The sequence below is a fragment of the Trachypithecus francoisi genome, unplaced genomic scaffold, assembly GCF_009764315.1.
Source record: "Trachypithecus francoisi isolate TF-2019V2 unplaced genomic scaffold, Tfra_2.0 Lachesis_group5, whole genome shotgun sequence".
Taxonomy (NCBI): Eukaryota; Metazoa; Chordata; class Mammalia; order Primates; family Cercopithecidae; genus Trachypithecus; species Trachypithecus francoisi.
In genome coordinates, this window is record NW_022681470.1 from 144,042,004 (window position 1) to 144,062,166 (window position 20,163).

A 20,163-nucleotide genomic window follows, 5' to 3' on the forward strand; every position below is an offset into this window, starting at 1 on the left:
AGCCCAGAGCTGCTCCTCACCTTGCCACCTCTTGTGATCCCTGTCCATCATGCCACCGTCAGCCGTGCCCTGCCATGCCCGGTCATCCTCTCTTCGGCCATGGTCCCCCCAGTCACGTCTGCCCCTTGAAAAAGAGACATCTCTGATTTGGATTGCCCCCATCTCTGGCTCTCATGCTAATAAGTGTGGTGGCTTCTGGAGGGTGAATCCCTGTGTTTTTCCCACCCTGTGCCCACATCCCAGAGACTTGGGGGCCCCTTGGTGGGACAGACCTATCCGGTCAGCTGACTCTGTGAGGCCAGGGACAGGTACTGTGGGGTGTGGGACACAAACCTGGGGGGAGGAGGCAGCCCCCGGCCCTCACTCATCCTCTTGTCGGAGCCATAGCCCCCCCAGCCATCGCGGGAGTCCCGGCCGTGGCGCTCTGGTCCTCCATGGCGTTCTGGGTAATGCTGGAAATCACAGGGCCAGGAGGAAAAAAACCTTCAGTGTCAGCCCCTAGACCCCAAGGCTTTTCAGGCTACACGCTAATGATGACAACGACAGTCACTCTGGACAGAAGTGCTGGCAGGCCATACTGGTTCACATGACATAGCTGCCTTCCTGAAATCTGCAGGCCAGAGGCCCTGTGCTCTAGGCTCATAGCCTGGTACACAAAAGGTACTAGTACCAAGGAATCTCCAAGGCAGGTACCCACGGCACCACCAGAGCCGGGAGGGCCACCGGGGTCACCCACTAAAGATGACGCTTGAGAGAGAGATTCCCTGGGTCCCACAGCTCAAGTGGTTAGTGCCCAGAGCCAACAGTACTTTCTTATTAAGTGTCTTCTACTAAGGGAAGGTCAGGTTTATAAATCTTTAATGTGTACATATTCCGGAAATAATTTTTACAAATTTCTTCCTTCCACAGTGAACAAAGTATCAGAGCCCCTCATCCAACCAACTGCTAGGCAAGCAAGCAGCCTTCCTCACAGTCAAGTTTCTCAGAAGTTTCTGCTGGGTGCCTGGTCCAGGACCTTACATCTTGCTCCACTCAGGACACAGGACACAGGACAGTAACAGATAAATGGCTGGTCATCCACTTGGCCAGTCCCACTATGCCCTCCTCTGTGTCATTGTTTTTGTACACCACATGGCCAACAGAGACCAGGAGTTCTTGACCCTGCTATTTCAGGGAAGACCAAGAGAGGGCGAGTCACACTCTATGCCTACTTTTTTGAGGGCCAAGGTTAATATTTATACCCACAGCCTGTTTCTGTGGCCGGAAGCACTTTCCAGCCTGACTTTCACAAAAGCTAGTGAGGGAGCTTTGGCTCCACCGTCCTGTTCTTTCTCTTTCCACAAATGTGTATGTGGCCTCTGGGGCTTTTGCCCCATGACAATATTGTAGGTGAAAGGCAACTAGAAAAGAGTCCTGGTAAGGAAACCTCCTCGACGCAGCCTGGTCATCGTACATGTCCAAGTTCACCTCCCCATTCAATGGAGAGAGAGCTCTGCCAGGGCGAAGGCAAAGATGGCAGCATGCTCCACCATATGCAAGATGTCCCACATTACCACTGCCTGCTTCCCTGGCCGATTCTCCCCAGCGTGTGCTCTGACGCCTCCCCTCAACAAAGTAAAAAAAGGGCCTCTTGAAATAAGCTCTCCTTAGTATTTGAAAATTGAACCAACATTTTTCTGTCCAACCAACCCAGGTAACAGTTCAACAAGGCCCATAAGTTCTGTGCTAGTTTTCTCTGTAGGGAGAGATCATCATTTGCCTTTGGGGTAACTGTGATGACTCATTTATGACTGTGTGAGGAGAACGGATCAAACTGCCTTCCACTATTAGGAGAGCGTATCTGACACCTGCATGAAAGTAGCTGGTGGCCAGGCATGCTGGCTTACATGTGTAATCCTAGCACTTTGGGAGACCGAAGCATGAGGATCACTTGAGCTTAGGAGTTCAAAACTGGCCTGGGCAACATAGTGAGATCCGTCTCTATTAAAAAAAAAAAAAAAAGTAGCTGGCAATGATAAACACGTTTGTACAGACACGCGCCCACCTCATGTAAATTCCCCACCACCCCAACCTGTGTAGGAGGAATATCACCCTCATTTCACTGCTGGGGAGACAGGCACAGCAGGAAGAGGTGACACCAAGGTGTGACCCGAGTTCTATCTGATTCTGGAGCCTGGACATGGAACCATTGGTGTATGCTCCTCCACCAGAGAAAATCCATAGGACTAGTTCTAGGTTTTGCTGCATATAATTTGCCTCCAGGAGCAGGGAAAAAGGAACCCCATGAGGCTGATGGAATTCCTAAGGATCCCAAGACAGAGCTGAGTACTTGGCTATGCTCAGCCACATTAAGGAACCAAGGGAGACAGAAATGGGAAGCTTATGCTGGAGTCCGAAAAATGCTGGCAAGAGGAGAAACGGCTCATGAGTGGAGTCCTCAGAGAGGTGGCATCTTCCACACAGCAACATGCTGCCCCCGAGTTTACAGGGAAAGCCACTAGAGGTCCAAGGCTCTCCTGCAAAGTCTCAGTCTCAATGTAAGATGGAAAGATAAAATGAAGCTTATTGTTCTAATGTGCTAGCCGCTCAAGGAGAACGAGCACAGATCAGAGACCTAGTTGTTTTCCAAGGCTGAGCAGGGCCCTGGGGTGATGAAGGATGTCCTTACTTTCCAAAGAGGGCAGGCACTCGAGGACAGACACAGCAACCACAGCCTTCCCAGATGCACCTGTCTGAGTCAGCTGTGCGGCTCACTAGACACTTCCCAGCAGAGCCAGGTCACACCCCAAGGTTCCCTGGCACTTTTGTGGTGAGTGTGGGACACAGAACCCCGGGGTCAAGGCTAAAAACGGCTTCAGAGTAACTGTTCAGACTGACAGCCAAGACTAACCCCAAATAATCCCAAATTTCCATCCCATACACCTAGACTTTTCTAGTACTATATTTTTCTCTTTCCTCATTTTGTCTCTCACTCAAGGAAAACGCAGGAAGAAGGCACGCTGAAGGGAAAAGAACCCATTCTACGGGAAATTCTGTGGCTACCACTGTAGCTTTGGACTTACCTGTCCTTCTCGTTCTCCCATCATTGACCTTGAACCTTCTCTCCTGAAAAGGTAATTTAAATCAAACCGTAAGGGGAAGAATAGGCTTATTCACAAAGAAAGGACCATCAGGCCCCCAATGAAAAGCATCAATTCCCCAACTGGAGGCAGGAGACCTGTGGGCCTGACTCAGCATACACCTGATGAACGGAGTGGGCTCAGAGAGCCCAGGAGTCCTTGTTCTTAGTCAGAGAATGAGCCAGGAAAAAGAAAACCTGCACGCCCAGCAGAGGCCCAACTGACCTGTCCACCGAGTGGTCGGGGTAGCGACCGCGGTCCCTGTGGTCAAAGTCGTGGAAGCGGTCCTGGCGGTTAAAGTCAGAATGGTAGCGCTCATCCAGGGCGGCCCGCTTAGCTTCTGGCCAATAGGCATCATCTCGCCTGTGAGGGGACAAGAGACAGAGATAGAGGGATCCTCCACCCCAAATGTATCTATCACCTTTGTGGGAGCTAGCCCCTATCACTTCATAGAACCAGGATAACTTTCACCAAGACTGTTCTCTGCTATAGAAGGCAAGATCTGATTTGACCCCAGTGACTGCACAGCTGTTTTGTTTTGTCCCACACACCCACCTCCCCTGATCAAAGTGGCCTCGGTTTTCTAAAGGGGGAGCCATTAGTTAACTGCCATTTAGTTAAGCAGTCAGTCCTACGGGCTGCCTGCAGATGGCTTCTGGAGTCCTACACAGCCACCTCCGCTCAGGAAGCCACGTGAGCCTCCACCCTGAGGGGCTCTGTCAAGTGCACTTGCCATCTCTCGTGCCCCACCTCCTGCCCTGCCAGCAGCCCTGGCCATGTACTGCTGCAACACACAGATGACCATAATGAACTCTCATCAGAAGGCTTTCGTACCAAGGCATAATAGATCCAAGAAGAGTTTACAAGGCCCTTCATAGAAGTTGCATTGTACATGACCTAGGCTCCCCTTCAACCCATGCAATAGAAAGAAACAACAAACAGCGATTTTTGCCAGGTTGCAGTGCACGTGTAAAGCCTGACACAACCACTGCTGGAATTAGGCACCTGACTCCTGACAGCAGCTGTGCTCAGCATTTTGTGTTCCTATCTCCTCCTCAGTATGTTTGGGAAATTAAAATTAACCTTACTGCCGAGGCCGGGCGCGGTGGCTCAAGCCTGTAATCCCAGCACTTTGGGAGGCCGAGACGGGTGGATCACGAGGTCAGGAGATCGAGACCATCCTGGCTAACACGGTGAAACCCCGTCTCTACTAAAAAATACAAAAAACTAGCCGGGCGAGGTGGCGGGCGCCTGTAGTCCCAGCTACTTGGGAGGCTGAGGCAGGAGAATGGCGTAAACCCGGGAGGCGGAACTTGCAGTGAGCTGAGATCCGGCTACTGCACTCTAGCCCAGGTGACAGAGCGAGACTCTGTCTCAAAAAAAAAAAAAAAAAAAAAAAAAAACTTACTGCCGGGCATGGTGGCTCACGCCTGTAATCCCAGCACACTTTGGGAGGCCAAGGCAGGTGGATCACCTGAGGTCAGGAGTTGGACAGCCTGGCCAATATGGTGAAACCCTGTCTCTACTAAAAATATAAAAAATTAGCCGGGTGTGGTGGCATATGCCTATAATCTCAGCTACTTGGGAGGCTGAAGCAGGAGAATTGCTTGAACCCAGGAGGCGGAGATTGCAGTGAGCCGAGATTGTGCCATTGCACTCCAGCTTAGGAAACAAGAGCAAAACTCTGTCTCAAAAGTCTTTTTTTTTTTTTTTAATTCTTTATTTCCAGAATAACCAAAAACAAATTACAATGGATTAAAAAAGCCAGGACAAGGCCGGTCACAGTGGCACACGCCTATAATCCCAGCACTTTGGGAGTCTGAGGTAGGTGGATCACCTGAGGTCAGGAGTTCGAGACCAGCCTGACCAACATGGTGAAACCCCATCTCCACTAAAAAAACAAAAATTAGCCGGGCGTGGTGGTGGGTGCCTGTAATCCCAACTACTAGGGAGGCTGAGGTAGGAGAATCGCTTGAACCCAGGAGATGGAGGTTGCAGTGAGCTGAGATCGCGCCATTGCACTCCAGCCTGGGTGACACAGCAAGACTCTGTCTTAAAAAAAAAAAAAGCCAGGGAAGAGTCTTAAAAAGGAGGTGCAATTGGCAGCCCCTCCTCTGGGCACTCGTGACATGACGCTCCGCCTGCCCTGAGCTTCCCTCCTCAGGAGGTCTGTGCCACCCTTGAACCTGATTAGTTAACCAGCACTACTTTATCCAGTCTCCTGTCTCTAATTTTTTTTTCGAGATGGAGTCTCACCCTGTTGCCCAGGCTGGAGTACAGTGGTGTGATCTTGGCTTACTGCAACCTATGCCTCCTAGGTACAAGCGACTTTCCTGCCTCAATCTCCCGAATAGCTGGGATTACAGGCGCCTGTCACCACAACCAATTTTTGTATTTTAGTAGAGATGGGGTTCTGCCATGTTGGCCAGGCTGGTCTCGAACTCCTGAGCTCAGGCAATCCGGCCACCTTGGCCTCCCAAAATGTTAGGATTACAGGCTTAGCGAGTGTGCCCGGCCTATGCTTCCTTTGAATGAAAGATCCAAGCTGGACGGTTGCGGTGGCTCACGCCTGTAATCCCAGCACTTTGGTAGGCTGAGACGGGTAGATCACGAGGTCAGGAGATCGAGACCATCCTGGCTAACACAGTGAATCCCCGTCTCCACTGAAAATACAAAAAAATTAACCGGGCGTGGTGGCGGGCGCCTTTAGTCCCAGCTACTTGGGAGGCTGAGGCAGGAGAATGGCGTGAATCCGGGTGGCGGAACTTGGAGTGAGTCGAGATTGAGCCACTGCACTCCACCCTGGGCAACAAAGCGAGACTCCGTCTCAAAAAAAAAAAAAAAAAAAGTCAAGCTAACTCAACTGTGAGGTCCCTAACACGATTCTGAACGCCACGTGTTACGGGCAGCGCAGATCTGCTTACCGGTCCAGGTCGTAAGGCCGCCGCACCGCAGGCCGCCGCTCCTGCTCGTAGCGCAGTTCTTGCTGGCGCCGCAGCTCCTCGCGCTCACGGTGGATGCGCTCCTGCTCGCGCCTGCGCTCGTGCTCCACGTGCATGCGCTCGCGCTCCAGCCGCTCTCGCTCCATGCGCTCACGCTCCAGCCGCTGGCGCTGGAAGGCCAGCCTCTCTCGGGCAATCTCCAGCCGCTCACGCTCCTCGCGCTCCCACTGCGCCTGCATGCGTTGTTCGCGTTCACTGCGCTCACGTACCCTGCTGCACAACAGTAGAGCTGCAGAAGGGGACCTAGACATCCCCCGCCAGGTCCCGGGGCTGACTTTAAGACGCTTGGTTGTGCAGACTCCAGGGCTGCGCCTCCACTACGTGGTCTGCAGAACCGTACACTCCAGCAGGGAGAAGGCTTCTCCGGCCCACGGGAGGAGTCCAGGAAAATCCCAGGAATGAGGCCCAGGATGTGTGTGTGTGATCAGGTATAACGTGAACTGGGCCTCATTTACCCAACATTTCCTGGAGCTTGACAAGTGATTTCAGGAAATAGCCAAAAATTAGCAACAGGCTGGGCGTGGTGGCTCACGCCTGTAATGCCAGCACTTTGGGAAGCTGAGGTGGGTGGATCATGAGGTCGAGAGATCGAGACCACCTTGGCCAATATGGTGAAACTCCGTCTCCACTAAAAATACAAAAATTAGCTGAGCATGGTGGCATGCACCTGTAGTGCCAGCTACTAGAGAGGCCGGGGCAGGAAAATCACTTGAGCCCATGAGGCAGAGGTTGCAGTGAGCCACTGCACTCCAGTCTGGCAACAGAACAAGACTCCTTCTCAAAAAAAAAAAAAAAAGCAACAGAGTATATGCTTCATAGTGACTGAGTGTGAACTGGAACCTTCACTCCCTAGACCACAGGATTAAATAAGTCCTTGTGAAGTGGGGCTGGCAGGCCCCCCAGGTGTGAGGACATTACCAGTTGCACCTTTTGGCAGGGATACAGATGACATTTTAGTGCATTCCTCCAGTCTTTGTATATAAAACACAAAAGACAAGAGCCAGACGGTCTCACTGTTTTTTTTTTTTTTGGTAGAGACGGTTGCCCAGGCTGTTCTCGAACTCCTGAGCTCAAAACAATCTGCCCGCCTCTGCCTCCCAAAGTGCTGGGATTACAGGCGTGAGCCACTGTGCGCAGGCTCAGATTTTCTTCTTTTGATCCTTTACCTACACAGTTATTAGATATACAGCCTGGGCAGTAAGTAAGACCGCGTCTCCACAAAAAATAGTATTAGCCAGGCATAGTAGCTACTTGGGAGGCAGAGGTGGGAGGATCAATCACTTGAAACCAGGAGGTAGAGACTGCAGTGAACTATGATTGTACCATGTTAACTCCAGCCTAGGTGAAAGAGTGAGACCCTGTCTCAAAACAAAACAAAACAAAACAAAAGGGTGTGTGCAGGGAGCTACTAAAAAAAAAAAAAAAAAAAAAAGCACCTCGGTGCAGTATACCAACTACTGACAGAGCGTTTTCATTGTATCAGAAGTTATCTAGAAGTGATTTAAAGTGTACAGGAGGATGTACATGGGTTATATGCAGAAATATCACACCGTTTTATATCAGAAACTTGATCCTCTGCAAATTTTGGTATCCGCAGGGGTCCTGAGGCCAATCATCTCTGGGACAACTGTGTTTTCTGTCCCAGCAGAAATATATAATCTTGCCTCATTGTGTTCTGGACCCAAATGACTGCAACTTCCTCAGTTCACCCAACATGTCTTGGATCCTCCCACGCCTGCCTCTGTGGATCTCAGCACTTTCTGGAGGAGCCCCTAGTATGAAAGGGCTGCGGTTTACCGGAACTTTGCAGTTGTGTCCAAATGCTCACAACCTGACGGGACACCCAAGCCCAACACTTCCTTGTTTATAGGTTCCTCTAGGGCAGACACGGAGAGGGGTCAAGGGTCTGGAACACTCTAGCGTTTAGCATTGCAGGCTCCTGCGGGTGCCCCCCAGGCTGTCCGTGTTCATTACTCCCCCAGCAGAAATGCCATCTGCCAATGTCTGCATTCACAGGACTATGTGAGATTTTGTGTTTTGTTTTTTTTTCTTTTTAAAGGAATAAAAGGGTGATTACTTCATAGGCAGAGCAGTGCCCTCTCCCCCTCCTTTTAAACTAATGGTCCTTATTTTTTATTTGAGATGGAGTTTTGCTCTTGTTGCCCAGGCTGGAGTGCAATGGCGGGATCTTGGCTCACTGCAACCTCCACCTCCTGGGTTCATTTGATTCTCCTGTCTCAGCCTAAGTATATGAGATTACAGACACGCACTACCATGCCCAGCGAATTTTGTATTTTTAGTAGAGACGGCGTTTCACTATGTTGGTCAGGCTGGTCTCGAACTCCTGACCTCAGGTGATCTGCCAGTCTCGGCCTCCCAAAGGGCTGGGATTACCGGTGTGAGACACTGCGCCTGGGGGTCCTTACTTTTTTTTTTCTTTTGAGACGGAGTCTCGCTCTGTCGCCCAGGCTGGAGTGCAGTGGCCGGATCTCAGCTCACTGTAAGCTCTGCCTCCCAGGTTTACGCCATTCTCCTTCCTCAGCCTCCCACGTAGCTGGGACTACAGGCACCCGCCACCTCGCCCGGCTAGTTTTTTGTATTTTTTTTAGTAGAGACGGGGTTTCACCGTGTTAGCCAGGATGCTCTTGATCTCCTGACCTCGTGATCCGCCCGTCTCGGCCTCCCAAAGTGCTGGGATTACAGGCTTGAGCCACCACGCCTAGCCGGGGTCCTTACTTTTAAAACTAAAGTTAACGAAGTATTTCTTCATAGAAAAGATAAATTAGCTGTAATTCGCCAATAACATTTGTGTTTAGTTCTTTCTTGACTTATTTAAGAATGAGGCCCTGTCAGGCCTGGAGCAGTGGCTCACGCCTGTAATCTACAGCACTTTGGGAGGCCGAGGCAGGCAGATCACTTGAGGTCAGGAATTCGAAACCAGCCTGGCCAACATGGCCAAACCCCACCTCTACTAACAATACAAAACTTAGCCGAGTGTGGTGCCTTGTGCCTGTAATTCCAACTACTTGGGAGGCTGAGGCAGAAGAACTGCCTGAACAGGGAAGGTGGAGGCTGCGGTGAGCTGAGATCATGACACTGCACTCCACCCTGGGTGACACAGAGACTCCATCTCAAAAAAAAGGAAGCCCTTTCAGTGCCCTCGCTGGATCTACCTCACTGTCTTCCCGCTTTCACATCTTCCGGAGCAAATTTGGTATTTTTTGTTGATGTGCACTATTTTTTTTTTTTTTTTTTTTGAGATGGAGTCTGGCTCTGTCGCCCAGGCTGGAATGCAGTGGCCGGATCTCAGCTCACTGCAGGCTCCGCCTCCTGGGTTTACTCCATTTCCTGCCTCAGCCTCCCGAGTACCTGGGACTACAGGCGCCCGCCACCTCGCCCGGCTAGTTTTTTGTATTTTTTTAGTAGAGACAGGGTTTCACTGTGTTAGCCAGGATGGTCTCGATCTCCTGACTTCGTGATCCGCCCGTCTCGGCCTCCCAAAGTGCTGGGATTACAGGCTTGAGCCACCGCGCCCGGCCCACGTGCACTATTGATGCTGGAAGGCATTCCATCTCCCTGCCTTTGCTACCTTCTACAATCTTTGGGAAGAGACTTATTTGAAAAGAGCCATAGGTAGGCTGGGCACAGTGGCTCACATCTATAATCCTGGCACTCTGGGAGGTCAAGGCGGGTGGATTACCTGAGGTCAGGAGTTTCAGACCAGCCTGGCCAACATGGTGAAACCCTGTCTCTACTAAAAATACAAAAATTAGCCAGGCGTGCTGGCGCATGCCTGTAGTCCCAGCTACTCGGGAGGCTGAGGCAGGAGAATTGCTTGGAGGTGGAGGTTGCAGTGAGCTGAGGTCACGCCACTGTACTCCAGCCTGGGCGACACAGCAAGACTCTGTCTCCAAAAAAAAAAGAGCTGTAGTATGAAAGTCAAAACATAACAAGTCTATGAACTGAAAGCTGAAGGAGCAAAAAGGTTGACAGCTCTATCCCACCCCAGGGAACTCTGCAAACGTCCTTCAGGACACAGTCATGACCACATTCTAGGAAAAACACCAAACCGTTTCTGGATCCCGACTCACCTGTGGGACTCTGAGTCTCTCGACTTCCGAGGCTCCTTGACCTTATCAAAGGACACGACGGACCGCTTCTCTCTGCTGGCTGATTTGCGATCCTGGCTTTTGGAAGCCTAGTTCACCAAAGAACATTAAAAAGTTAAAGCAGAGGCTGGGCACAGTGGCTCATGCCTGTAATTCCAGCACTTTCAAAGTTCAAGGCAGGTGGATCATTTGAGTTTGGGAATTTGAGACCAGCCTGGCTAACATGGTGAAATCTTGACTCTACTAAAAATATAAAAACTGCCAGGCACGGTGGCTCATGCCTATAATCCCAGCACTTTGGGAGGTTGAGATGGGCGGATCACGAGGTCCAGAGATTGAGACCATCTTGGCTAACATGGTGAAACCCCATCTCTAATAAATAAAAATACCAAAAAATTAGCCGGGCATAGTGGTGGGCGCCTGTAGTCCTAGCTACTCGGAAGGCTGAGGCAGGAGAATGGTGTGAACCCGGGAGGCGGAGCTAGGAGTGAGCCAAGATCGCACCACTGCACCCCAGCCTGGGCGACTGAGCAAGACTCTGTTTCAAAAAAATAAATAAATAAATACATAAAAATAAAATAAAAAATAAAAATTAGCTGGGCATGGTGGTGCATGCTTGTAATCTCAGCTACTTTGGAGGCTGAGGTGGAAGGATCCCTTGAACCTGAGAGGGGGAGGTTGCGGTGAACCAAGGATGCGCCACTACACTCCAGTCTCGGTGACAGAGCAAGACTTGGACAAAAAAAAAAAAAAAAAAATTGCTGGCGCAGTGGCTCACTTGAAGTCAGGAGTTTGAGACCAACCTAGTCAACGTGGTGAAACCCCGTCTCTACTAGAAATACAAAAATTAGCCGGGTGTGGTGGCGGGTGCCTGTAGTCCCAGCTACTCAGGAGGATGAGACAGGAGAATCACTTAAAAACCCCCGGGAGGATCGCTGAAGGACACCAGCTGTGTAATTTGTGGCTTTGGCAGATTGAAATCATGGCAGGTCCAGAAAGTGACGCACAATACCAGTTCACTGGTATTAAAAAATATTTCAACCCTTGGCCGGGCGCGGTGGCTCAAGCCTGTAATCCCAGCACTTTGGGAGGCCGAGACGGGTGGATCACGAGGTCAGGAGATTGAGACCATCCTGGCTAACATGGTGAAACCCCGTCTCTACTAAAAAATACAAAAACTAGCCGGGCGTGGTGGCCGGCGCCTGTAGTCCCAGCTACTCGGGAGGCTGAGGCAGGAGAATGGCGTGAACCTGGGAGGCGGAGCCTGCAGTGAGCTGAGATCCGGCCACTTTACTCCAGCCTGGGTGACAGCGAGACTCCGTCTCAAAAAAAAAAAAAAGAAATTTCAACCTTTACACTCTCACAGAGAATGAATTGTGTACTAGCCACATATGGAAGCATTGCTTTGATTGTCTTGTATTTCAAGTTAAGATCCAAAAAAACTCCAGCTGTGAAAGCAACATAAATGGATTTTAAACTGTCTACAGTTCCTAACCTCATCTGTTAAGTTCCCACGCCTGGAGAAGCTATCCCAACTCACCATGTGATCATTCAATTAGTGCAATAAATTATGAACCTGGAAAAAAAAAAAAAAACAAAAACCCAGGGGGTGGAGGTTGCAGTGAGCTGAGATTGTGCCACCGTACTCCAGCCTGGGCCACAGAGCGAGACCGTCTTGAAAAAAAATAAATAAATAATACATAAGAAATAAATAATAAAATAAAAAAATGAAAAACGTTCAAGTAGGTGTGACGGGGAACAGGAAGAATCACGTATATATATCCATGCCTAACCATCAGATGTGGAGGTCCTATGTGATGAATAACTTTCAGTGAAAAGCAGATAATGAGCTGTTTAATCCAAAGAGGCCTTACATTTTGCCTATCATAATTGAAAGACACAGAATTTCATCAACATTTAATGCTAAAATGTGATCTAACAGTACATTTAATATAGAAAAAATGGAAATGAGTATTGCCCCCCAAAACTTCATATAAGATCAAAAAACCACTTTTTTATGTCTTTTGCTTAAAAAATAAATTCCTTAATTTTGCTTTTTCCTTCATAATTAAACACATAATGAGTTCCCAAATGAAGCAGTTCTAGTACACTTGACAAGTACTTTATTTGTGCTGACTACGTTTTTAAGAGACCTACTCATTTTATCCCCAGAAGCCACACTTTCCTTTCTCCATTTTCCAAAGGTGTTTTATAGAACAAGGATAAAAGGCTATGACATAATACTGGCACACAGAGACTGAAAGCTCCCAAGTAATCCGCTCCATTCACCAACTGAAATGGTTCCTCCTCCATGCAGCTGAGGGTTGACCGGGCAGGTCCAAGGTCCCTCCCCTTCCTTAAGGAGGGGCTGCTGGCAAGACTGGTCCTTGGCTGGCAACTGGGAAGTTGGCTCTCAGAGTGTCCCCAGTTGACAGTTAACCAGTAAGGGTGGCTTGGTGTGCACAGACCATGCAAATAATAGGTGTTTTTTTTTGAGATGGGGTCTCACTCTCTCTCCCAAGTCAGGATGCAGTGGAATGAAGGCGGCCTTGGCCTCCCAGGTTTAAGTGGCATTCTCCCACCTCAGCCTTCTGAGTAGCTGGGACCACAGATGCATACCATCAAACCTGCCTAATTTTTAAATTTCTTGTGAAGATGGGGTCTCACTAAGTTGCCCAAACTGGTCTCCAATTCCTGGGTTCAAGTGATCCTCCAAGCTCAGCCTACCAAACTGCTGGGATTACAGGCATGAGCCACCATGCCCAGCTCACAATGCAGCCCAGCAAGAAGACAAGAGTACAGGAAGGGGTCAAGGAGGCTGGAGAGACGGGCCAAGTCACCATGGCATGCCCCACACTGCTGGATGTAGGAATGCATCATGGGGAGGTGCTGACACTTTCGAGGTAGACAGGGAACATGGACTGCCACACAGGGAAAAGCCAACTGCTCCCATATGTGAATCTTAAAGTTAGTTTTAGAAAATAAGTAACAGTTATCAGAGCAAAAGTAAGGATAAAATAAGGATAAACGAAAACTTTCTGCATTTCTTAAAATAATTTGAGGTCGGGCGCAGTGGCTCATGCCTGTAATCCCAGCACTTTGGGAGGCCAAGGCGGACGGATCACCTGAGGTGAGGAGTTCGAGGCCAGCGTGGCCAACATGTCGAAACTTTGTTTCTACTAAAAAGATAACGGCGTGGGCTTGTAATCCCAGCTACTTGGGAGGCTGAGGCAGGAGAATCGCTTGAGCCCGGGAGGTGGAGGTTGGAGTGAGCCAAGATCGCACCACTGCATTCTAGTCTGGGCAACAGAGCGAGACTCTGTCTCAAAAAAAATAGTTTGAGATCTCTACATTTTTGAAACAACAGATAAAAGCTTTTCTCAGATGAAGCTTAGTAATTCCCGAAGACGCAAATACAAACTGAAAAGAACAAAATACCCTAGTTAGAAAATTAATACTCACTCTCTCTTTGGACCCAGATGTTTTTACACTAATCACAGGCACCCCTTTGGATTTATCCATTACTACAGTCCGCTCGGTCCCTCGACTTCCTATGGAAAAGACAGGGAAAGTGTAAGTGGAAGACCATGAACACCCAGATGAGAAAAACCCTCCGCAACATGAATCCAGTTTGGGTTGCCAGCTAATGACAGCAGAATAACAAACCCCACCAGGCACAGAAACAAGACAGAATCTCCTGGGCTCATCAGCTGCCCACCTGACTTTGTGGCTCGAGATCGCTCTGAGGGGCCAGGTTTCTGATCATCTTGGTCCTTACTCTTTTCTCCACTTCCGTCTTCACCCTTCTTAGCATCATCTTTTCTGTCACATTTATCGTCTCTCTTAAGGTTTGCAGATCTATAAAAAACAGATGTGTTAGCTGGGCGTGGTGGCTCATGTCTGTATTCCTAGCACTTTGGGGGGATGAGGCGGGCGGATCACATGAGACCAGGAGTTCCAGACCAGGCTGGCCAACATGGCGAAACCCCGTCTCTACTAAAACTGCAAAAATTAAATGGGCGTGGCTATAATCCCATCAAGTCAGGAGGCTGAGGCACGAGAATCGGTTGAGCCAGGCAAGTGGAGGTTCAATGAGCGGAGATCTTGCCACTGCACACCAGTCTGGGTGACAGAGCGAGATTCTGTGTAAAACACCCTGCCCCTTTAATGTAGCCAGGGAGGACAGGTACCTGTCACTGTTGCTCGACTTCTCCTTTTTCCCGTCACTGTCTCTTTTGTCAGAGGTTTTCTTTCCCACAGGTTCATTTTTGGCCTGAAAACGACAATCAAGTGCAAGTATTACCTCGTTTCCTAATGTGGGCTATATCCTGGGAAGAAAACAGCCACTCACTTTCTCCACGGAGATCATCTTTCCATGGAGCTCCGTCTTGTGCAGGTGGTTAATGCATTTTGTGGCCTCTTCTGCTGTGGACATCGTGACAAAACCGTAACAGCGAGCTCCAGGACTCCGGGCATTTGTCACAACCTTGGCGCCCACCACCTCAAAGGAAAGCAGGCAAATACGACTCAGACACGAGGCCCACTGAGCGGGAGCATGGGGATACGAACAGCCCAAAGGGAAGTCTGCTCATCGGGGGTCCAACAAGCGTTAGACTGGGGACGACAATGCTGCTAATGCTTCTGTTTCGCTGTTGTTCCTCCAAGGACCTCTGGCCAGTTCTAATCGCTTGTCTAGTTCCTCAAGGGGACCAGAAGGGCAGTGTAGGAACAGACGAAAGGGAAATGAAACAGGGTTCTGCCAGTGTTCATTTAATATGGTCTAAAACTTGTGAAGAAATGATTCCAAATACAGAGTCAGGCTACATAGGTGGTAAATTATGAAGCAAAAAAAAAAAAAAAAAAAAGACTTCGGCACAGACTGATGCAAGGCAAGGTCTGTGTGTGAGCCATGCTCTGGAACTCAGATCCGCCCTACCACTGATTGTAACAACACTCAGTGACGTGTTTCAGATCCTGTAGACGCGTCCTTTCCAGTGTACTTGGTTCTCTCAACTACAGCAGGCAGCAGTTAGGGTCGCCCTTTGACGGCAGAAGACACCATGGCTCATGAAAAGCCCCACAGGAGCCAGTGGCCATGGCTGGTAATCATGTTCATCATGACACATGGAATCCTAGTCCCAGAGGACATTCTCAGAGGGGCCTGGTCCTCAACTTAACCCACATCAGGCCTGCTGCGCTCAAGACACTGTAGTCTCCAGGGTGACACTTCCCCAATAAGCACACCCACACACTGGGGCCGCCATGGAGTCAGGAAACGGGGTCTAGCAGAGGAGACTTGGCGCAGGTGTTGCCAGCCACACACCTCGTATCACCATAACCAGGAAGCCCTTAGTTATGTCCGTAATAATGACATATTTTTTTTTTTTTTTTGAGATGGAGTCTTGCTCTGTCCCAGGTTAGAGTGCAGTGGCGCGATCTTAGGTCACTGCAACCTCCACCTCCAGGGTTCAAGCTATTATCCTGCCTCAGCATCCTGAGTAGCTGGGATTACAGGCATGCGCCACCACGCCTGGCTAATTTTTGTATTTTTAGTAGAGATGGGGTTCAGCATACTGGCCAGGCTGGTCTCGAACTCCTGACCTTGTGATCCACCCACCCCGGCCTCCCAAAGTGCTGGAATTACAGGTGTGAGCCACCACGCCCAGTCTGTTTTATCCTTTTAAGTTCTTCGAAGCCACTATCAGGGAAAACATTTGGTTTTATGTATTGCAATGTGTTGAACCCTCACTGTGTAACACAAAGGATTGGACTCCTTTCCTTTGGCTGTCCCCAAAACTGACTCTGAGAGAGACGAGGAGCCCTGGATGCATGAGGCTGTTTGGGAGGCGGGTCTGGGAAGCATCAGGGAGGAGGGTAGTGAGACAGCACAGGGAGGAGGGCCAGGCGGCTGCGCTGGGCACTGCGGGTAGGGGGCTGGTGCTATCACCCCCACCTTCATGGGCTCAGGAAAGGCAGGTGCTGTAGACAAGAGGCAGCTAGAACTGCCCCCAGTGGTGAACTGAGGCAGCAACTTTGAGAGCCCCCAGCTGCTGAGGTGAGGTTCAGTCAATGGACGCAACACACCCATGGTCAGGACACCCATCATCAGACTCCAGGGTCCCTGTTCTGAGTTCCAGCATCATGAACGCTGTTCTAAGAACACTGCTGCCTCCCAGACATGCTGGCCAGCACCCCCGCTGGCCAACCCTGGCAGCCCACCTGAGTGCGACGTCCTGAGGACACAGAAACGGATCCACGAGTCGTTACAGGGAAGGGGACAAGCTTGGAAAGAAGGGGGGAAATACAGCAGTGATGTGGGCTTTGGAAGCTTCCACATCACTTTCACCTCTACCCATGGAGGGGTAGACCCTCCCCAACCATCAGCAAGTATAAGCTCCTGGTATCTCTCAAAGAAATCACTGAGGGGAGAGGACCTGTATGTAAAGGCCACCCAACGCTGGTTTCAAAGTATCTTCTCCACAAAAGCTCTGGCGCTTACCTTCCCATATTTGCTGAAAAGATTCTTCAAATCTGTAGCTCTGGTTGTAGAAGAGAGTCCACTAACCCAGAAATTTCTACCACAACTGCTGCGACCTATTTCAAAAGAAAGTTGTAGTAAAAACCCAAATACCCACAAGATCTTGAGTCTTAGAGACAACCTTTCCAAACCAGACATGGTTTCCACTTTTCCTGAGGCAGTGGCAGCACTAAAAGTCATACAGGGCCGTGGGCCTGACCACTGTCCTCACCAAGACCCTCTAGTGCAACACCAGGCCCAGAAGCACTGCCACAGGGCCCATCACAATACTGAGTGGGGCTGTCGGGACCACCTGAGGTTTCCTAAGAAAGTTAGCAATTGCGGGCCAGGTGTGGTGGCTCACGCCTGTAATCCCAGCACTTTGGGAGGCCAAGGTGGCGGAATCACGAGGTCAAGAGTTCGAGACCAGCCTGGCCAACATGGTGAAACCCCGTGTCTACTAAAAATACAAAAATTATCTGGGTGTGGTGGCGAGCGCCAATAATCCCAGCTACTCGGGAGGCTGAGGCGGGAGAATCTCTTGAACCCAGGAGTCGGAGGTTGCAGTGAGCCGAGATCACGCCACTGCACTCCAGCCTGGGCAACAGAATGAGACTCTGTCTCAACAACAACAAAAAGGTGAGCAATTGCTTAATTACAGGAGAAAGTGCAGTGTGCAATGGCCATGTAGCAAAACAGCCAAACTTGGTGTCAACAATGCACTGTTTCTCTTTCCACCTATAGCTTTGTATCTATCCCATGTTTTTACTCCTGTAGAACACTGATGAAGAAAGAATTTGGCAGGGTAAAATTATTTCTCAGTTAATGAATTTAATGAAGGTTATAGAAAGAATGTGCTCCCAACACAAGGATCTGCACCAAATCAGCCTAACTCTTAGGACCTGGTATGATTCCTACAACCCACAACCTGTAGAGGTAAGAGCAGAGAAGGAGAAAAGACTGCACACAGTCTCAGGAATCTCCCAGGTAAGCAGCATAGTGCACCATGAACCAGAATCAAATCCCCGCCACTGCCCAGGCCATACATGCTCCAAGGGACAGGTGTCGCTGAGGTGACCTACCCTTTTCCTCTTTGGAAAGCCTTTTTGTATCCGAGTCATCTTCGGGAGAACTAGAGACAAAGGATAATGTCACTCCGCAAGGAAGAAGCATGGAGGAAACAAACTCAAAACCATAAAATTCGTGCTGAGGTTGCATACCTACCCGAAATTTAGCTCTGAAAAAATGATACCCCGACAAACTTGTATTGCAAATCTGACCTAACCATAAGATTTCAGACCCACAGGAGTTAATTAATTCTGCTGGACTAAAGGTAATTAGGAAGAATTAAAGAACACAACCATGATAGGTTGAGAAAAGAAAAAAGATTATGTAATCAGTGTAAAATACACAAAGAGAAACAAAACATTCTTTAGAAGCAAAACTACAATTTCGTCAGTCTGGCTGGCCAATTGCAGAAAAAAACAGCTTATGTGTGTCATTAAATGACCAATGAAAAGGAGATAGCGTCTGGTCTAAAACTGAGAAAAAACAAACCTCATTTTCTGATCAGCGCCCTCACTGGTTGAGGACTCTTTAGGAGCCGGAGGGACTTCATTACAAGCTTCAAAATCAAACTTCCTCCCGTCTTCTTTGCTATCTCTGGCTTCTGGGCTTGGGGCTTCCGTGGGTGCTTCCGCGAGCTCCTCGCTAGAGGCCTCCGCGAGCTCGGAGGCCGCACTACTCTGCTCAACTGCCGGCTCTAGCCCTACAGGCTCACAGTCCGTCCTCTCGCCATCGCCTGGCTGCTCCGCGGGCTCCCTTTTCACTACCGCTAACAGGCTGTCTGCCTTGCTCGACTGAGCGTGTGCTGTTGACTCGCTGGCCAAATCTAAGTCACCCTCTTCCGGATGGGCGCTGTCAAATAGGTCCTCTTCCTCCGCAAGCTTTCTGTCTGGCCCCACGCTACTTGTGTCCTGTGCAAATGGCTGCTCCAGCTCGGAACTTTCTTCTTTTACTGGCTCAGATTTACAAGTTTCCCCCAAAATGTCGAGTATTTTCTCATTTTCTACGGATTTAACAGGAATAGAATGGCACAAGGTTTAATTACCAGGGAAATAAAGCAATCACAAATGTGGAACTGGCACGGCTGCCACACTAACACGAAGAGAACTGCTAGCTACACAGAGATTGGAAAACCCGCGGGTACACAAAGTTATACTGGTTACACTACCTGCGCTGCGACCGCCTCTAGGTAAGCCTCTACGCTACACGGAAGAGAAAAGCATCCCAGAGATTTAACCCCCAAAACCTTCTGGCTGATTCTTGACAGTCTTCATTCTGTCGTCGTTTAGATATGACTCTTCCAAATTTAGCTTCCAAAGTCCAAGTTGCTTAACTGAATGTGTCACCATTCACTGAACAGCTCAATTTCCAAATTTCTTTGAATTTCTTTTAACAGAACAGTCCAACATGAAAACCAGAATCTCTTCCATCCGTGCTCTGAGATATTTGCAGTCCAGAAAGTGAACAGTGTTTGGAATTCTCATGAAGACACTCTTTCCTCTTCTGGAATCCAGTTATGTCTCAAATTTGTTTTAAAATGTATCTCCCTACCACTGCCTGAGCTGCCTCAATTAAAAACCACAAAATTAAGCTACTGCCCAATATCACAAGATCTGTTTTGTGGGTGTAGAGGTATTAGCTCTCAAGAGAGGCATCCGGAACTCTTTCTATGTATGCTTCAATTCTGTTGACATTCAAAAAGGCATGAGATACTTTCATCTCACCAATACATTTTGTAAAATGAGAAGTGAGCCACTTTCACAGATCTGGTGATATGGCTGGGTTTCCAATCTCTATGATCCTGGTAGGTTTTGGATTGTAAACCTTTAGAACAATGTATACTATAGGAAGACAACTTTTAAAAAATCAAAGAATTCAAATTAGAGAAGGTGGAAAACTAGAATGGTTCCAAACCCCCGCTGCTAAGTTTTTCATTTAACAGTACCTGGCTCCAGGGATGGCTCTTCAATTTCCTGCAAGAAAAAACATAAATAAGACTGTGCCAGATGAATGACACCTACAGTTTATTCAAATGAAAACCCAGAATAACTACAGAGAGAATTAAAAAATACACGGAAGGAAACTCACAAATGCAAGAGGTAGAGAACCTGCTTGTTCTAGGAATGGCTCCACTTCACTCTGCCCACCCTCCATTCATTCTCCAGGGGCCTGGGACTGGTCTCACTTCGTGGTGAGGCACTCATCACAAGTGTGCCTGACCCTCTAGATTGAACTCTCAAATTCAAGGAGAGTAGTGTTTTCATTTTTCTACTGTTAGCATCTAGAGGAATGCATGGCACATTAACAGTCACTTTTTCACTCAATGAAGCTGTGGTAACTTTCTGATATTC

At 49.0% G+C, this 20,163-nt stretch overlaps 1 protein-coding gene across 5 annotated transcripts in view; it reads right to left on the reverse strand.

The window, feature by feature from the left end:
- Nucleotides 1-20,163, reverse strand: part of SAFB (scaffold attachment factor B) — a 46,360-nt gene that overhangs the window by 1,010 nt on the left and 25,187 nt on the right. For 2 of the 5 annotated variants that reach the window (XM_033199535.1, XM_033199538.1), the window contains 14 exons: nucleotides 19,758-19,785; nucleotides 18,305-18,815; nucleotides 17,830-17,879; nucleotides 16,730-16,824; nucleotides 14,582-14,731; nucleotides 14,421-14,503; nucleotides 13,949-14,088; nucleotides 13,693-13,781; nucleotides 10,213-10,319; nucleotides 6,044-6,331; nucleotides 3,345-3,482; nucleotides 3,063-3,105; nucleotides 334-452; nucleotides 21-124 (listed from right to left, as the gene is read on the reverse strand). In XM_033199535.1, coding sequence (XP_033055426.1) covers nucleotides 21-124; nucleotides 334-452; nucleotides 3,063-3,105; nucleotides 3,345-3,482; nucleotides 6,044-6,331; nucleotides 10,213-10,319; nucleotides 13,693-13,781; nucleotides 13,949-14,088; nucleotides 14,421-14,503; nucleotides 14,582-14,731; nucleotides 16,730-16,824; nucleotides 17,830-17,879; nucleotides 18,305-18,815; nucleotides 19,758-19,785 — 1,945 coding nt within the window. Of the gene's footprint in view, nucleotides 1-20; nucleotides 125-333; nucleotides 453-3,062; nucleotides 3,106-3,344; nucleotides 3,483-6,043; nucleotides 6,335-10,212; nucleotides 10,320-13,692; nucleotides 13,782-13,948; nucleotides 14,089-14,420; nucleotides 14,504-14,581; nucleotides 14,732-16,729; nucleotides 16,825-17,829; nucleotides 17,880-18,304; nucleotides 18,816-19,757; nucleotides 19,786-20,163 lie in introns of all 5 variants that reach the window. The other 3 variants (XM_033199537.1, XM_033199536.1, XM_033199534.1) reach the window with 3 other exon arrangements.